Source organism: Populus nigra, chromosome 1, assembly GCF_951802175.1.
Source record: "Populus nigra chromosome 1, ddPopNigr1.1, whole genome shotgun sequence".
Taxonomy (NCBI): Eukaryota; Viridiplantae; Streptophyta; class Magnoliopsida; order Malpighiales; family Salicaceae; genus Populus; species Populus nigra.
In genome coordinates, this window is record NC_084852.1 from 43,670,170 (window position 1) to 43,687,378 (window position 17,209).

General features: G+C 33.4%; 2 protein-coding genes across 2 annotated transcripts; both read right to left on the reverse strand.

The window, feature by feature from the left end:
- Positions 1 to 5,935: 5,935 nt before the first annotated feature.
- LOC133682230 (ATP-dependent 6-phosphofructokinase 4, chloroplastic-like) lies at positions 5,936 to 7,039 on the reverse strand. The gene is made up of 4 exons (XM_062105520.1): positions 6,972 to 7,039; positions 6,719 to 6,866; positions 6,075 to 6,204; positions 5,936 to 5,970 (listed from the first exon to the last, which is right to left on the reverse strand). The coding sequence occupies exons 1-4, from the start codon at positions 7,037 to 7,039 to the stop codon at positions 5,936 to 5,938; spliced, it is 381 nt and encodes a 126-aa protein (XP_061961504.1).
- A 2,073-nt stretch (positions 7,040 to 9,112) lies between these two features.
- On the reverse strand, positions 9,113 to 12,272 carry LOC133695075 (lipid droplet phospholipase 1-like). Its single transcript, XM_062116860.1, has 11 exons — positions 11,961 to 12,272; positions 11,507 to 11,574; positions 11,263 to 11,333; positions 10,923 to 11,165; positions 10,494 to 10,657; positions 10,321 to 10,376; positions 10,171 to 10,223; positions 9,963 to 10,083; positions 9,700 to 9,797; positions 9,358 to 9,475; positions 9,113 to 9,274 (listed from the first exon to the last, which is right to left on the reverse strand). Exons 1-10 carry the CDS (start codon positions 12,080 to 12,082, stop codon positions 9,404 to 9,406), a joined length of 1,068 nt encoding a protein of 355 aa, XP_061972844.1. The 5' UTR covers positions 12,083 to 12,272; the 3' UTR covers positions 9,113 to 9,274; positions 9,358 to 9,403.
- Positions 12,273 to 17,209: the final 4,937 nt, after the last annotated feature.

Consider the following 17,209-nt stretch of genomic DNA (forward strand, 5'->3'; position numbering starts at 1 on the left):
CAAGATTAGCAGATAAAGAAAACAGAATTCGAATGGTGTTCATCTTAGCAACTGGAGCAAATGTCTCTTGATAGTCTATCCCAAATGTTTGTGTAAATCCTTTTGCAACTAGCCTGGCTTTATACCTTTCTAGGTTGCCATCAGCTTTATATTTCAGGGCATAAACCCACTTACACCCTACTGTTTTCTTCTCTTTTGGTAACTCAACTATTTCCCATGTTTGATTCCTCTCTAGTGCATTCATCTCTTCTCTCATGGCAGTTTTCCAATTCTCATTTCCTAGAGCCTCATATAAGTTTTTTGGGATAGGTATGGTGTTTATTTTTTAGAGAGGCTTTGTGTGATGGTGAGAACTTTTAAAATGACATAAAATTAGCTATAGGATATAAGGGATTCTTAGTGCATTCTCTTCTTCCTTTTCTAATAGCAGTTGGCTGATCAAGGTCAGGAATAGGTAGAGATGAATGAGAAAGTTCATTACCTTGCTCTGGTTCGGATTCTTGGGCTTGCAAGAGAGTCAAATCAGGTTGTATCCTTCTTCTATATACCTGAAGAGGTCTGTCAGCAGTAGTTTCTCCCTGCAGAGTAGTATTTGGAGACTCACAGGATGGTGAAATGGGAGATGATTGCTGCCTAGATGGGATTTGGAATGAAAAAATATCAAAGTCATTGTTAGTCTTATCTTCTGTGTTGTTTTCCTCCCCCTGAAGAGAAGATTTGTTGAAAAAAGACTGATTTTCATTAAAACTTACATCCTTTGACACAAGAAATCTCTTTGAGGATGGATGATAACATTTGTAACCTTTTTGTGTGATAGAATATCCTATGAAAACACACTTAAGAGCTCTAGCATCAAGTTTGTCTCGTTGATGTTTATGAATGTGAACATAGGTGACACACCCAAAGATCCTTGGGGGAATTTTAGAATAAAAATTATTCTTTGTAAAGAATTCTGACAAATAGTTTAAAGGACTTTTGAAACCAATAACTCTTGAAGGTATTCGATTTATCAAATACGTAGAGGTTAAAACTGCTTCTCCCCAATAATTTTTTGGAACTTGATGCTAGAAAAGTAGAGCTCGAGTAATCTCAAGGAGATGTCTATTTTTTCTTTCTGCCAACCCATTTTGTTGGGGAGTATTAACACAAGATGATTGATGAATAATCCCTTCTTTTTCAAAGTATGATGATAAAATCTGATTAAAGTAGTCCCTAGCATTATCAGTTCTAAAACCCTTAATGCTAACCCCAAATTGATTCCTTATCATATTTGTAAAGTTTGGAAGGATATGACTCACATCAGATTTTCTTTTAAGAAGGTAAACCCAAGTCATTCGGGTGCAATCATCAATAAATGTTACAAAACCTTTTGCTCCTGAAATATTATGAATGTTATATGGACCCCATATATCCGAGTGAATTATAGTAAATAGAGAAATAGATCTTGAATCACTTATAGGAAAAGGCACTCTATGGTGCTTTGCAAATTCACAGATTTCACAATGAAATTGTTCAACATCAAGATTTTTAAATAAAGATGGAAACATGTTCCTAAGAGTCTTAAATGATAGATGTCCTAAACGACAATGATGATTCCAAACATCAGTTTTATTAGAATTAACTGAAATGAATGATAGAGAAGGGGAGTTACTACTGCTGCCTTGCACTCCAAGCATGTACAGCCCATCCTTGACTCTAGCTTGCCCAATCGTCCTCCCCGTAGCTAGGTCCTGAAATATGCAGTGATCAAAGAAGAAAGTTACACTACAATTTATGTCTTTAATTAGTTTTCGGATAGACAACAGATTTGCAGTAAGATTAGGAACATGTAATACTCTTTTAAGAGTAAATACAGGATTAAGAGGGATTGTTCCCTGGTCTGCAACTGTGGTTAGAGATCCATCAGCCACTGTGATTTTCTTATTGCTAGGACAGGGTTGATATGATGTGAAGGCACCTGCAGAATAAGTCATATGGTCTGTTGCACCTGAGTCAATGACCCAGATGCTGGAATGGTTCTTGTTTGAGGCACTGAAGACATGAGAAATTGGAATTTTACCATTTTGAGCAAGAGAGCATGATCCAGATGGTTTCTCCATTGTGTTGAGTAAGGTTCTTAGGCGTTCAATCTCCTCTTTGTTGAATTCTCTCACCTCTAGGGTGCTGGACTCATGTGCTGCCTCTTCTGAATTTGTTAAGTGTGCATGTCCTCTTGAATGGTTCCATTTTTGTCCTCCATTACGCCCCATCCTTGGTGGTTTTCCATGGAGTTTCCAGCAGGTCTCCTTTGTATGACCTGTTTTCTTGCAATAGTTACAAAACTAATCATCCTTAAAGAATTTTCTCCCTTCAGTCTTCACCACTTCTGTACCATTCATGGCATCACTTTGGTTTCTGCTAGCATCACTTAGGTTTCTGTTGTTAGTTATCATCATAGCAGAACCTTCAGTATTTGGAACCTCAAGCATCACAGTTCTCCTTCCTTCTTCAGCCCTTATTACTGAAAATACCTCATTGAGTGAGGGCAGGGATTCCTTTGCAAGTATTTGGACTCGCATTTGATCAAATTCTATGTTGAGTCCTGCAAGAAATTCAAAGATCCTCTCTCTTTCTACATAATTCTTTAAAATCACAGCATCCTCACTACATTGCATCTTAAAATCCTGATAATAGTCCAATTCCAACCAGAAACTTTTCATAGTATTGAAATATTCAATAACCATCATATTACCTTGTTTGGTCATTGAAAGCTTCATCTTAATCTCATAGATTAATGCAGCATCCTTCACTTTAGAGTAGGTCTGTCTCACTGCATCCCATATGTCTTTTACTGTAACCAGAAACATATAAGGCCTACAAACTTCTGGCATAATAGAGTTCCACAACCATGACATAATCATGGAGTCTTCTTCATCCCAAAGTGTAAACTTTGGGTCTTCTGGACTAGGAGGATTGTCCATCAAATGATTAATCTTTCCCTTTCCTTTGAGAAAGGTTTTTACTATCTGTGACCACTTTAGATAGTTTCTTCCATTCAGTCTATAGGATGACTGTAAACTCTGGAATTCCCCTGATATTTGGGTTTCTTTTGTAGTGTTTTCAGACATGTTTTTTCAGATCTGGACAGGTCTGCTAGAGCAAGTGACTAGAATTGTCAGGACAGATGGGAATGGGAGAGGAGGAATCCCAGATTTAGACTTTGATGTAGAGAGAGATAGGCTAAAAAAAAGATAGGCTCGGTTTAGGCTCTGATACCATATGAAAAGTTGTTAAATTCTGACTTCTCATTCTATTTCATAATGAATTGTTGAATATATACAACATTTACATATCTATATTAGGACAACTATTAACTACACATAAATAGGTATTATTGCTAGGTTCTGATTTATAGGAAATGATATCTGACTTTCTGTTTTTACTCCCAACAAATCAGCTTCAAATCTGCCTTAATTACTTCAGAATCTTCAACAATATCTTTTCTCAACGGCTTTTCTCAAAGAGCCAAAAGTATTAATATCAAATATATTAAAATACAAATTGTTTGTTAAAATAGCTTTTTTCCCATTGGAGTGCATGAAAGACAAAAAAACATATTTACTCTATTCAAAAAACTATATTAAAAATTTGGCTCTTCTAAATGGTTTTTGCCATTGGAGATGCCCTCGTATACACATATTGAGAAGAGGACGTGCTTACAGATATGGGGATATACGCACGTCTACTGTTAACTGGACCAGCTGTGAATCCCGTGTACCCACCCATGGCCCCATGAACAGCACTTTGTGCAAGAAGGGTGCAAGAGATGTTGTCTGATGCATTACTTGGAATAGCTCGTATCATGTATGTAGGATCTGCATACGAAAATATCAACATTCAGATACATAGACCTCTTCTCTTTCATCGGTATAGGGGATAATTTTCACAAGGTTCTCAAACATACTTTCTTAATTCTTGATCCTAGGATAACCAACTCAATGAAAATGAATATTACACAATTTCACCATACAAACCTTTCTTATCTGGCCTCAAATCAGCAAGTATTTTTAGGACAAGGTTTTTAGCATAACCTTTCATTAGCTAGAGATAAGCCTGCCAAGTACATTGTTCACATTTTTTTGTCCTTCAATCAAACAGTAAATTTTTTTTTCCAAGGGCTGTAGTTTGCATAAAAAGGTCAACCTTGAATTAGGATTGTGTTTAGCAGAAGTGAGAATCATCACATGGACCACTTAGTTATACCAAAGATAAAATTCTAATGCAATCATTTGGGAGATACCTATATATTTCATATCTATCTCCATCTTCTTAACCTTTGTAAAATGATCCTGCAACATGAGATACTAACAGTCAGTCTGAAAGGAATAACACTAATAATAACAATAACAAAGTAAATAGATATGGTAACAGAAATGAAAGAAATGGTCTGTCTCATACAGAATGATGGGTACAGCAACATAAATGTATTAAAATTAGGTACTAGGCGGTTGTACCAATTTACCACCTAACATGATTGCTATGTGGTATAGAGCCTGTTTATTTTTGTATTTTAAAAGAGCTTTTGAAAAATTTTGAAAATTTTTTATGTTTTTCTTGCTTCAATTTTTTTTTTCAAAACGTTTTGATGTGCTGATGTTAAAATAAATTTTTTTTTTAAAAAAAAAAAACATTATTTCGATGTATTTTCAAGCGGAAAGCACATTGAAAAGCAACTGCTTCCAGAATACCAAGCGGGCTCATAATTTTGAGGCCTAAGAAAGTTAGAACACCAAGTTTGGGATAAGTAATTGCTTAACAGGGCAGTAACAGCCTACAATATCATACCTCCTGTCTGCAGCGCCCCCCCCCCCCCCCCCCCCAAACCCACCCCCCACCCACCGCAAGAGAGAGAGAGAGAGAGAGAGAGAAGAATTAAAAATAAAAGCACATATGAAAATCATAGACGAACAAACTCATAAAAAAAAAAAGGCACATAACTACACTATTCTGTGAAATAAAAAAACTTGAGGTGAGAGAGATGGCAACTTTTTGAACCCACCTTAACCTTTTGAGTTAACCATGGACCAACATCTAGAAGTAGCCTGTTCCCTGAAGCATCTCCCTCATCAACTGCGTGCATGTTCTGAGCAACATATTCCTGCCCAGTTCCTTCTGCTAACACAACAACAAATGCCCATTTTCTTTTATCCTCTTTTCAATAAATTCAAAAGGCAATCCTGTTATATTTCAATATCTGAACACAGTAGCATATCACTAAGTTGTAATATTATGAGTGATTTTGGGCACTAAACCACACCATTGAAGCACATCCTGAAGCAATACCTTTTCCAACACGTAGTTTGGAGAAGAAAAGGGAACCCTATGCTAAAAGTGAGAGAGTTGGGAATATAGCTCATACAATTACTTATGCATGCATATGTACAACCATTCACACATACATAAATACAGAATAAAGATACACATACATGTGTGTGTATGAAGCAATATGTTTTCTACGAAAATGAGCTTGCAACATCCTTTACACAGAAGGCATGCTTAAATCTACCATTTTCAAAGCCGTCCAGCATCAAAGATGGTATATAACACTACCTACTTTTTCCTAGCACACAATCCTGTTACAAAATAGTGATTACAACAACAAATCATTGCTTCATACACAAACAATAAGGCCAAACTTCCTGAAACAGCCAAACCTGGAGGCAAACGATCACATTATTGTTATGACTCAATAAAACAGGATGATCATGGGTAACTTTATTGGCTAATAAGGATCCTGGACTCAATCTTATGTCCACATCAAGTTATTATTTTCCAACCCTCTCAGCAAGTGCCTTTGATTTACTTATCATCAAATATGACACTCTAATGACATCAAAATTGGATCCAAATATTTGCAAGTTCAAGAAGACGGTTACAAAAAAAGTCTTACCATGTCTCAAGTTGCCAAAGTTGCAAACATTGCAATGAAACCTGCAGGATTCAAAGCGCAAGGAAGCCGGAAGGAAAGAATAAATACAGTGAGAATCTGATGGCCATTAATGTGCCATCTATTAAACTATGTTCAAAAAGTTTACCACTGTATCTGCCCATAGGGTTAACAATTCCAACTCCATTTTCCTCACTTTCAACCTCCACATGCGCAGCATTAGTTGCTCTCTGAGCTTCTTCAACAGCAGTATCAATTCCGAAAGATTTGTCTATCACCTAGAACAACAATGCAATTTACATCATTTTCGAGGTTCAATACAGTTCAACTCAAGCACGCCAATTCCAAAACTACAAACATTTGAAAAAAATGTGCTAAGCCTTGAAAATCAAACCTTGCTCTGAAGCATAAAATTGCAGAATGAAATACAAAACTCACCGCAATGTCATTATCAATCATCTAGGGGATCCCAGCAACTGCCACTTCAAGACCACATTTCTCAACTTCCTTGTAAAAATGTAACAAAAACACAAATTGAAGAGAAGAAAAGGCATGCAAGTGTGATACACTTGCATCATACCATAATGCAGGCTGACTGAGAGGTGCAATTGATGGAAGTCACAGAACAAGTTCTTATTGGAGAAATAACCACCTTGTAAATTAAAGCTGCTCATCTCTGGGTGTCATTACCTCCAACAATATATACTTATACATCCACAAAACCAGTCTACCTTATTTCATTCAGGTTGTGTACCATATTTGGAAATTTATGAAAGAAAAATGTGTATGCACCTGATTTATTCTCTTGTCCTGAATAATATCAACTATCTTGTTAGTATCATGACCTCCTCTTGAAGTGCAAAGAAATGTGCCACCGCGCTTATGTATGTCATTCACAACTTTGGGCATGAAATTTATGGTGTTTCTCGGATAAGAACCCCTATAACCTCCCTGCAAATTCAATTAACCGATTGAAAACTCTTTCTCAAAGCAAACAATTCAACAATTAAACACAACTCTCTACCTGTCTCTGGATAAAACTCACCATAATGCCAAGTACATCACCAACTCCATAGAATCACTGTATTGAGCCCTGGACATAAGCCCCCGCATGTCACTATGCAAGCACGCACTTCTTTAGGCTTAAAATACACGTATACATATATCATCACACCAGTTGAATCAACAACAATCAGTTTCTACAATTTCACACCTAATGCCCTGCTCTTTCACTCACATCCATGCTGCGCCGCATGTTGTGACCATTAAGTGGGTCCCACCTGTATGCGAGTGACGAAGCACGTGCACCACCTAAGCCACCCGTGTACTAAATAATTCCTAAGAAATAATGCTTTTAGAAGCATAAATAAATTTAAATTTACAAATTATAAAAAATTACATTATCTCTCGGACCGGCTCGCCGGAAATGTACACCTCTAGGACTATCTTTATGAACAACAATCTATTAAAAAAAAAAAGAGTGAGAAATGATTGAATGACATGTCGTTTACAGCAGAAAAAATTACAAGTCAGTGTGCTTACTTGTTTGCAACTACATCTTCTGGTCCAACAAAAGTCTGCCAGCCGATTCAAAATTAAAAAAGAGCTATAGAATCCTAAATTAATTCAAATAATCAATGAATTCATGCACTTGAAAATCGCGTGGGCTTGGCTGTAATGCAAATGATTTGGATACGAGCAAAAATAAAAGGTAAATAAATCATCAATTGAAACTTAAATTGAAAAGAAAAACATAATCATTGATTACTGGTAAATTAGAGGGGAAATCGATCAGGTGAGGCACAACTTCGAGGACGAAACCATCATCGTTAAGAGCTCTGACTCTGATTGGGTGATTTTGGCGCCAAAAGAGTGATTTTGTGGGGGGAGTTTTGGACTTGAGAGAAAAGTTGGAGTTAAATTGAAATAATGAGAATTTGTGGGATTCCACTGATAATAAATGAAGCAGCAGCAGCAGCTATTGAGATCCACTAATCGAGTTGCTTGAAGATTTCGAGAGAAGCCTTCCCCTTATTTCTACTCACTTCATCGTTCAAACGGAGAGACTGGAGGGAGATCTTCCTGAGAGCGTTTATTTCGGTAAGGGGGGCATAATTAGGTGCCGACGATTTAACTGGGGTTTCGATTACATGCCATGTGTATACTTTCTATTGGTTTGCGAGAATATTCAACACATTTTCTTTTACTTTTGTTTTTCTTTGATTGGCTCGATTGCGGATTTTTGGAGTCAATGTGTAGTTTATTGAATCACATTAAAAACGATCTTTTATGGTAATTTTTATTTTTAATTATATTTCACTTAAAAAATATTAGATTAATATTTTTTTAAGATTTTACAAATAATTTTAATATACTGATATAAAAAAACAAACTCTACACTGTAATACTAAAAACTATCAAATACCAACACATATTTAGGTAATGTTTGGGAACGCGGTTCAACCGCGTTCCTAAAAAATTTGAAATTTTTTTTGTTTTTGCTAAAATATAATATGATTTATATGTTTTGGATCGTTTTGATGTACTGATATCAAAAATAATTTTTAAAAAATAAAAAAACATCATTGGTATGTATTTTAACATGAAAAATTATTTAAAAAACACCCACAATCACACTGCCAAATTACACCTCATCCACGTATACTTGTCAAGATGGTAAAATACATTTCCACCACTCTGTGTTGATAATTTTTTCAGTCCAATTATACGCATGAAAGTAATAGATCCTTCGATCACTGAACATAACCTAGATGGAATAAACACATTAATGTGTTCTTATTTTTCATATCAAATATATTCAATAATGAATTAAACAGTTATTAGTTGATGATTTAATCTATTAGTAGATGATTTTGATATAAATTGGAAAATACAGGTACCAATTTAAAAATTTATCAACACAGATGAAATTGAGAAATTTCGAGAAACGCGAGCGATGAGAAATGTAGGGCTACTAGGCCATGCTTAACCGGCTCAAAGGAGGAGGAAAAAGATTTGCAAAACCTCAAAAGAAATACTCTAATGCATAGGTTAACTTCAGATAAAGCATACGATGAAAAGAGAGTTCAAATAAAGCATGCCCTGCCGCATTTCCTCGTTTGGACTTTCAACCATACTTCTGGCAACCACAGCCAGCATACATGCATGCAAGCATTAAAACAATGATAAGGGCTAAATATGTAGCATTTTGTTTTTCATTTATTGATGATCATAGAAATGTTTGCACAATACATAAATGAATAAACCAAAATTTCTATTAAATTGGTCGTTTAGTCTTCGTAGTTTTAGCTGAATTCACCATCACCACGATAGTTGACAACCTTCAACCTGTGATAAATGCACTTTCAGGTACAGATGAAAGGTCCAGAAACCAGGATTTCAATATAGCATATACTCATTTAGTAACTTACCATGTAGGACAGCTGTAATGTTGTTATGTCTAGGAGTCATTGGCTTTTACAGAAGAAAATGATCAATCATATGTCGTATCACATCTGCACCTTCCATATGCATCATTTCATCTTTAACCTGCAATATGTACAGAATGGTGTTAGGTTCCTTCAGAAACACAGAAATTTATGGTGTTAATTTCCATCTTCCGAGGAGTTTTTTTATTTTCCCTTGCACATGAGCACTGATGAGACCATTATTATTCCCAGGAGATGGTTAGCATTTTCATACCATATAACCAAAAAACATAACACTGCGGTGAGGACGAATGGATGCATGCATGAGGGGAGAATGAGAGAGACCTGAATTACACTATGAGCAGCAAACCTCTGTCGGCTGGCATGGAAGCTAACGTCCACTTTATCCCATGACACACGGGATAAACCAGCCACTAGTTCCTCTGCACAAAAAAAAACCAATCAACAAACTTTTAAAATTGATAAGCAGTAATTGTGGTGGACGGAAATTCCCCAAACAAGAAGAAGTTCTCATTAGACAAGTTGGGCAAGGGAATTAAAACAAATGAGGTGATCATAGTGGCTGCATCTTTTCATTCAAAATATACCTTCTAGCTTGTCCAAACCATCATCTTCTGTCGAAATAAGTTCAGACTGCTCGGCATCACGGGCCTTGCAGCGTTCTTCGTATACAATATGCGGATATTCCATGTTCATATTATCTTCCCACTAAAACATAAAATGACATTTCAGTCAGGACGTTCTAACCAACAGGCAATAAGATAAAGGAGAACTATAAAGTGGAAGCAGATGTACCTTTGGCAATTCAGAATTACGCCTGATGGACGATGTTCTCCAGCCCACAATATCTAAACAATTTTCATTAAGGAAACAGAGAATAAAGACTCTGCCATGTTTTCAGATTATATATCACTCACAGCTACTTTGAATGAACAAAAAGGATACGGTCATAGCCCACATTTGAATATGCCACCCGGCGTTTGAATATACACAATGCCGACCTACAAAATTAGTTAGGTGCCCTTATTAATTGCATATTTGGATATCATGAAGATGACGTCTCAAGAAACTACAAAAAGAAAAAATCTGCATAAAGAACTGATGTGTAAGAGGTATACATGAAAAAACAATCACCATAATCTTCTATCATGCGTTTAAGCAATGGAGCATTGCCCTCATCATCATCGGTAAGAAAAAGGTGTCGACCTGTTCTCTTAAATATCCAATGAATCAAGAGGCGAGCTGCTTTCTCAAAGGCGGTTACACCAAAAAGAAATGGAACCTGCAAATGAAGAAATTTTTTGAAAGAAATATACACAAGTGTGATTAATCTAAATTTAATAAAGCGTAGTTTAAGGAATGATTAACATGCCCAGTCAGATAGTGGCAGGAAAGCAAGCAAAGCTATTTCTATGCACAGATTTAGTCCAGATTTTTTTGTTATGAAAACATTTAAGCAGCCTAATAATTTGCTTTTTCAATGATTTTGAGTGGATGCTGATCAAATTTGACAATCTAAATGACACAAGACAATCAAAATATGATACCTGCTTATTTCCTCTTGAACCAAGGTGAGGTGTAGCAACCGTGATAAAGTTCATAGGCGCCAAGCCACCTATTGTAGCCTTTATGTCGTCTTCATTTGTACCATCAGTTGAATCTGCTACATTTTCTTTCTTGGGTGGTCTATATAATCTTCCAATTGCATATCTGGCCACTAATCCTCCCACAGAATGTGCAACAAATGAAATCTTCCGCAAATTCTGCTTTCTTTGAATCACCTCAAGTACCTAAAATTCAAATATTCCATCAATAACCCAGCATAAGAATTCATCCAAACTTAGTAAATAACTACAGGCACACCCATGAATCCAAAAAATGCAATACCTCCTCAGCCAACCGCTCACCCATCACATCAACACCATCAAGTGTCAGCCTAAACATATTTTTTTCACTACCTGCAATGCAAGTAAAACCAACCCAAGCATTTCATTCTGAGTAAGGAAAAAAAAAACAGATACCAAAAGAAATGATTTAAACTCCACTCAACAATCACTTAAATACCAAATTCAACAGGAAAGAAAGGATTTCGCTTCTTATTAATATCGAAAACATAACTAATGATGCTTACAATGAACAAATACTTTATCAGGTAAAGTTCTAGCAAACTGCTCTGCTCCAAACTTCCAATCTGCGTTACTGATCACTCAAATACACCCACAATTAGCAAACAGCATAACTAATCGAATTCCAAATTCAATAATTATGCCCGAAAATTCAGTTAAACTCGAAAGGAAACTTTAAAAGAAAGTTCAGATTTTGCTCTCATAATTTACAAAATTAAACCAAACTCGGTTAAAAAAAAATATTACACTAGATTAAGAAAACAACAAATCAATTGAATTCCGACTTCAGTAATTGAGGGTGAAAATTCAATTAATAAAACAAAAACTTTTAAAATAAAGTTTTAACATTTTGCTCTCGTAGTCGACAAAATAAAACCAAGACAGGTAAAAAAATTCACTAAATTAAATAAACAAAACATGATAATCGGTGATTAATAAGAAGAAGAAAAAAGAGCATACCTTCCAAGGATACCGTGGACCATAATGACAAGATGATCAGCAGAAGCAGCAGCGGATTTTTTACAACTCCAGACATCACAGCTTCCATTTACTGATTCTGTTGAACAAACTCTGTTCTCCATGATTTATTGATCCAATTCTTGATTTTTATCTCTCTCGCTTTCTTTACGGTTCTTCACTCAAAAATGCATTTAAATAATGACAGCAGAGAATTTGTTTTTGGTTATTGTGTTGATTCTCTCGAAAAAAATGGCAGCGAGAGAGTCCCCGGATAGAGGAAACTGAAAAGGGTAGTTATAGAGAAAATTAAAGAACGGTTTTTATTTTTAACCGTTCGGTTTGGTGCGATTGATTATCATTCATATTTTTTTCAAATATTATTACTTATATTAAAAATATAAAAGAAAGTGAATTAAAAAACAATTGTTAAGGAATAAAAAGATATTTGTATTAAAAAATATAGAGAGAGGGGTTTTTTTATTGTAGCACTAGACACAATTTATTACCATTAAAATTATTATTTTGTTCTTCAATTTTTTATTTTTGAATTTTATTTAAGGATAAAATAATCTTTCCCATGTGACAAAATAGCTTTTGTAAAATTTAATATAAGGTATTTTGGTCCGTTACTTTTTAGGTATAATGTAATGGCTGGATTATTTTTAAAAGCAAAAATCTAATATAACCATTTCAAGGGTTTTCTTGACTCTTTTTTTCATTTTCAATGCACAATAAAAATACTGGCCTTCGCATCAGTTTTTTTTTTAGCTTTGATTTAAGGGTATTTTAATATTTTTACTTAGGTTTTTTTGTTATATTTACAGTGAGCTAGAGGTTGTTTTGTCTTTAAACATAAATCTAATATTATTAAAATTAAAGGTTGTCAGGTATCATGATACACACGAGGGTGCTTCATGCCTTACGGTGGCCTTACCCCACATTCTGTGATGGCATTAGAAATTTTTGGTTGTACACTTCAGGTGGCCCGGCGTGCGACTTCTTCTTTTTTTTTTTTTTTACCGAAATTTAATTCTATCCTTTGAATCTATTTTAACTTTTAATTTGATTTTTATTTTTTTAATTGCTAATTATTTTGTTTTGTTATGGATTTTTTTTTTTCAATTGCATCCATCAAATTTGATTCAATTTAATTTTTTTAGAATTTAATCTTTATTTTTTTGATCTTTTTTTTATTTTCTCCTCAATTTTTTTTTATTTCAATCATTTAAGTCAATTTTAGCTTCCAATTTAGTGCTTATTCTCTTAATTTCTAATTGTTTTGTTTTTAATCTTTTTATCAATTATATCCCTCGAATTTAATTCAATTCATTTTTCTTAATTTGGTTCTCATTGTTTTGATTTTTTTTCTTATCCTCAATTCTTTTTTCATTGTTTTATTTCAATTTTATTCATTAACATTTTATTTTATTTAATTTTGGTTTTAATTTCTACCCTCATTCTTTTGATTTCTATTTCTTTTCTTTTCTTTTTTTTGCTTTTGTTATTTTTTCAATTCCATCTCTAAATATATTTTATATTAAGGATTTGGTTTCATTACTTTTTCATATTTTCTTTTTGTGGGCTAATAACAGCCTTATGACCGAGTGATGGTTTTAAAGATTAGCAGGGTGTGTAAACCCCTAGTCTTTCAAAAATATAAAAACTCATATCGTATTTTCATATAAAATTCAAAAATATATATTTGCATGCATTTTAGGATTTAATAACTAGTTTATTAAAGTCATGAGAATTTGGTTTATATTTCAAAAAATTATTTTGTTTTTTGTTAGTGTCCAAGATTATGAACTTATACGTAAGACATATTCACAATATTAAATAAAAAGATAATTTTGTTTATTTTTTATATTGACATTAGAACAGTTAGGTTTTTAACGTGATAAGATAAGGATCTTCTTATTGAGGAGAACTTTTCTTAAACCTTAAATAGACCAACAATTAGAAAATAAAATAATACCTTAGTTTATATCAAACACATAAACAATGCAGCTTACCTCATGTAAGGCATATTAAGGGTGCTAATACCCTTTCTTTACGTAATTAGTTCTCTTTCCCAGACTCTGAGACCAATTAGGGTTCATAGTGATCAAAATACTAGGTGGCGACTCCCGTTTCCTTTTTCTACTGATAAAGAATAAGAATTCATTGTTCTTTTTACTCATAACATTCATAATCTAGAAGGATGATCGTCGCGACACCTCACACGTGTGACAGCGAGTACGAAGTTACTTCTTTATGTGACATGTTTAAACTTAAATGACTCTTTCTCTGCTTTCAACAAAGAAAATCTCATTCTCTTTGCTCATTTCTATCCCAATAAATTCTCTATAGTGGACTTTATGGTACTTGGTGACCAACTTGATATGTATATTATTGTTCTACGTAATGATGATGAGTTCTTTGGTATTCAATGTATTATTAGTCTTGCAGAGAAAATGGTAAAAAAAATAAAGATAGTTTCGAGAGAGTTTTTCAAATTAATATTAATGCTTAGCAAATTGGCATTATTTCTATCAGTTGCAACTGATACAGTGAAAAGAGTTTTTTTTATGCATATTATTAAGAATAGATTGCGGAATAGGATGAAAGATAAACGGATAAATGACAGTTTGATTGTATACATTGAAAAAGCTATCTTTAATGAGATTAATAATAAAATCATTACGAAGCGGTTTCAAAATATAAAAACTTGAAGAATGTAAGTTTTTCATTTTAAAAATATTCCTAAATTAATTTTGTTTAATATGAGTTAACCCATATGTTTCAATTTGATTTCTTTATATAATGCATAACTACTTAATATCAAGCATTTATTCAGTAATATTATATTAGTTATTTAACTGGATTTTGCTTTGAAGAAATAGATAGACAGAAAGAAAAGAGATAATATAAAGTTCATGGCCCATAAAAAATAATAAAAATATATTTATCTAAAATTTCCCTTGTATCCTTTTATTTTTTTTAAATAAATTTTATAAAATAACTAATAAGATATAACTAGTAAAAAAAAAAAGCTTTTATTGAGTGAATGATTAAACTATAAGTGACGACTAACTTGACTTTCAAAGTTTCATAGACTTCTACTGGAACAGAAAGTTCCAAAATTAGTTTTCAAGCAACAGATAAAGGTTAGAGAATGCTTAGAAGCGAGTTTTTATGGTTATTTGCTAAAGCTCAGAAGAGATTCATGATCTTCTTCTTCTTTTTCGTGGATAATAGAACTCATTGAAAGGTTAAAAAGAAGAAGAAAAAATACTACAAACCTGTGCATTTTAACTTTGTGCAGGGAATAATTACCTCTAAACTATATGTAATCTCTTACACTTACAATCTCACTAACACATGACATATCTAAAATTCACATAAATTACACAGGTTTTCCATGGAATGATTACAAAATGCAGTTCGGATTTATGATGAACAAAACTCGTGCATGGTTTCTAGCCTCCCTGAATTTCAAGTTTCCTGTTACGGTAAAATCCTAGATGCAGGCAAGATAAGGGAAGAACCCTGACACAACCTGATAATTTGCCTTTTCTCGCAGAGAAACAGAAAGAATAAAAGAAGCTGGCACACGCCAATAATTAGCAGATAAGTTTCTTTGATATCTATATTGTCCACTCCTCCCCTGACGTGGATCATATGATGATTGCTGATCTTCAATGCTAGCCAAGTCCCAGCAACTACGAAAAAGACACCCAGAGAGGGATAGAAGAAATAGCACTGTGGCCCCCGACCACTCCATTTCACAATTATTTTTAACCTAATTTATTGTCACGTTGTCTTAGGGTTTATCCACCTCTTTCTGTTAGAAAAGGTCCTACAATGAAACTTACTTGTACGCATCAATCATGCCTATCTTCCTTTCTGCAGTTTCTGGTTTTTCAGCTTTGATAAAGCAAGCCCAGATTGCTCAACAACACAACCCTTAAGCAATGCATTGATTCACCACAGACAAAACTGCATTAGTGGGGAGAGGATTGGGATATGATGCACTGAATAATGAAAAAAAAAATCAGGGTCTGACAAACTTTAAAATCACAGCTAATTCAAATATTAATAATTCTTCAAATAATTTAATATGTTCTAAAAAATAAATTAGATAACCCTATATATATATATATATATATATATCTAAACCATAATCCTAATATTTATTGGAAGTTATATAGCTAATATAAAATCCATAGGATTTCGAAACTAAATAAGAAAAGTAAAATACTAGGAAAATAAATCAAATTCTGAACAACAACTTCTGTATCTGATATGGGTATGGAAATGATCTCAACTGGCTTTAGTGTGCCAACCTTATTGGGAATAAGGCTCGTAGAACATGTCAATCAAATTAGAGATTGCGGATTCAAGAGCTCGATGCCGCACCTATGTTCTAGATTTGTGATAGACAGCCTATTGTTTTAAAAAAAAATTAGGGGTGGATCCTTTGGTGGCGTTTTCTTCTCTTTTTTTAACCTTTTTCTCTTTATTTTTTTATACACCCTGTGAGACACTTATTTTTCATTTTAGCATGATTTTTAAATAATATTTTAATTTTAATATTTTTTTTCAATTATCATGTATTTGATTTAAAAATAATAATATTAATAATAAATTATTTATAAAAACTCGATTCAAATTATTTGTTGATTATTAGAATGTTTAAATAGATTTGAAACTTGATTTTATCATATTTATAAAAAAAAAAAATTAGCATTGAATCATACAAAATATAGACATACTATTTTGAATTATTTTTTAACTTGATTTAATAATTATATTTTTTTTTTAACAATGTTTCCAGTTAAAAATATTGCATTGATTAATACAGTAGAAAAAATTATCTTTATAAAACAAAAATTCAAAATGACTATATTTTCAGATTTAACAATAATAAATTTCATGAGATTTGGAAAAAAAAAAATATGCTAAAAAAAAATTTAGATCTCCCCAGTCCGCACTACATAAAGCAGGCATACAGATTAGTTTGGTTCTAAACACCAAACCAAAATGCCAACTTTAGTAGTTTAATACAAGGTTTCATATTTTAGTTTTTAAGACTTTTAATCTGATTTATTAAACAAGTGTTTTAATATTTATATATAGAATTATACATGCATTCATTGTTGCTTAAGAAACTATAAGTGGTTGCCTACAAGATACAGGATGCCCCAACTCAAGATTCATTTGCAGAAACACGCATGGTGTAATAAGAACCAAAAAAAAAAGCAACTCGA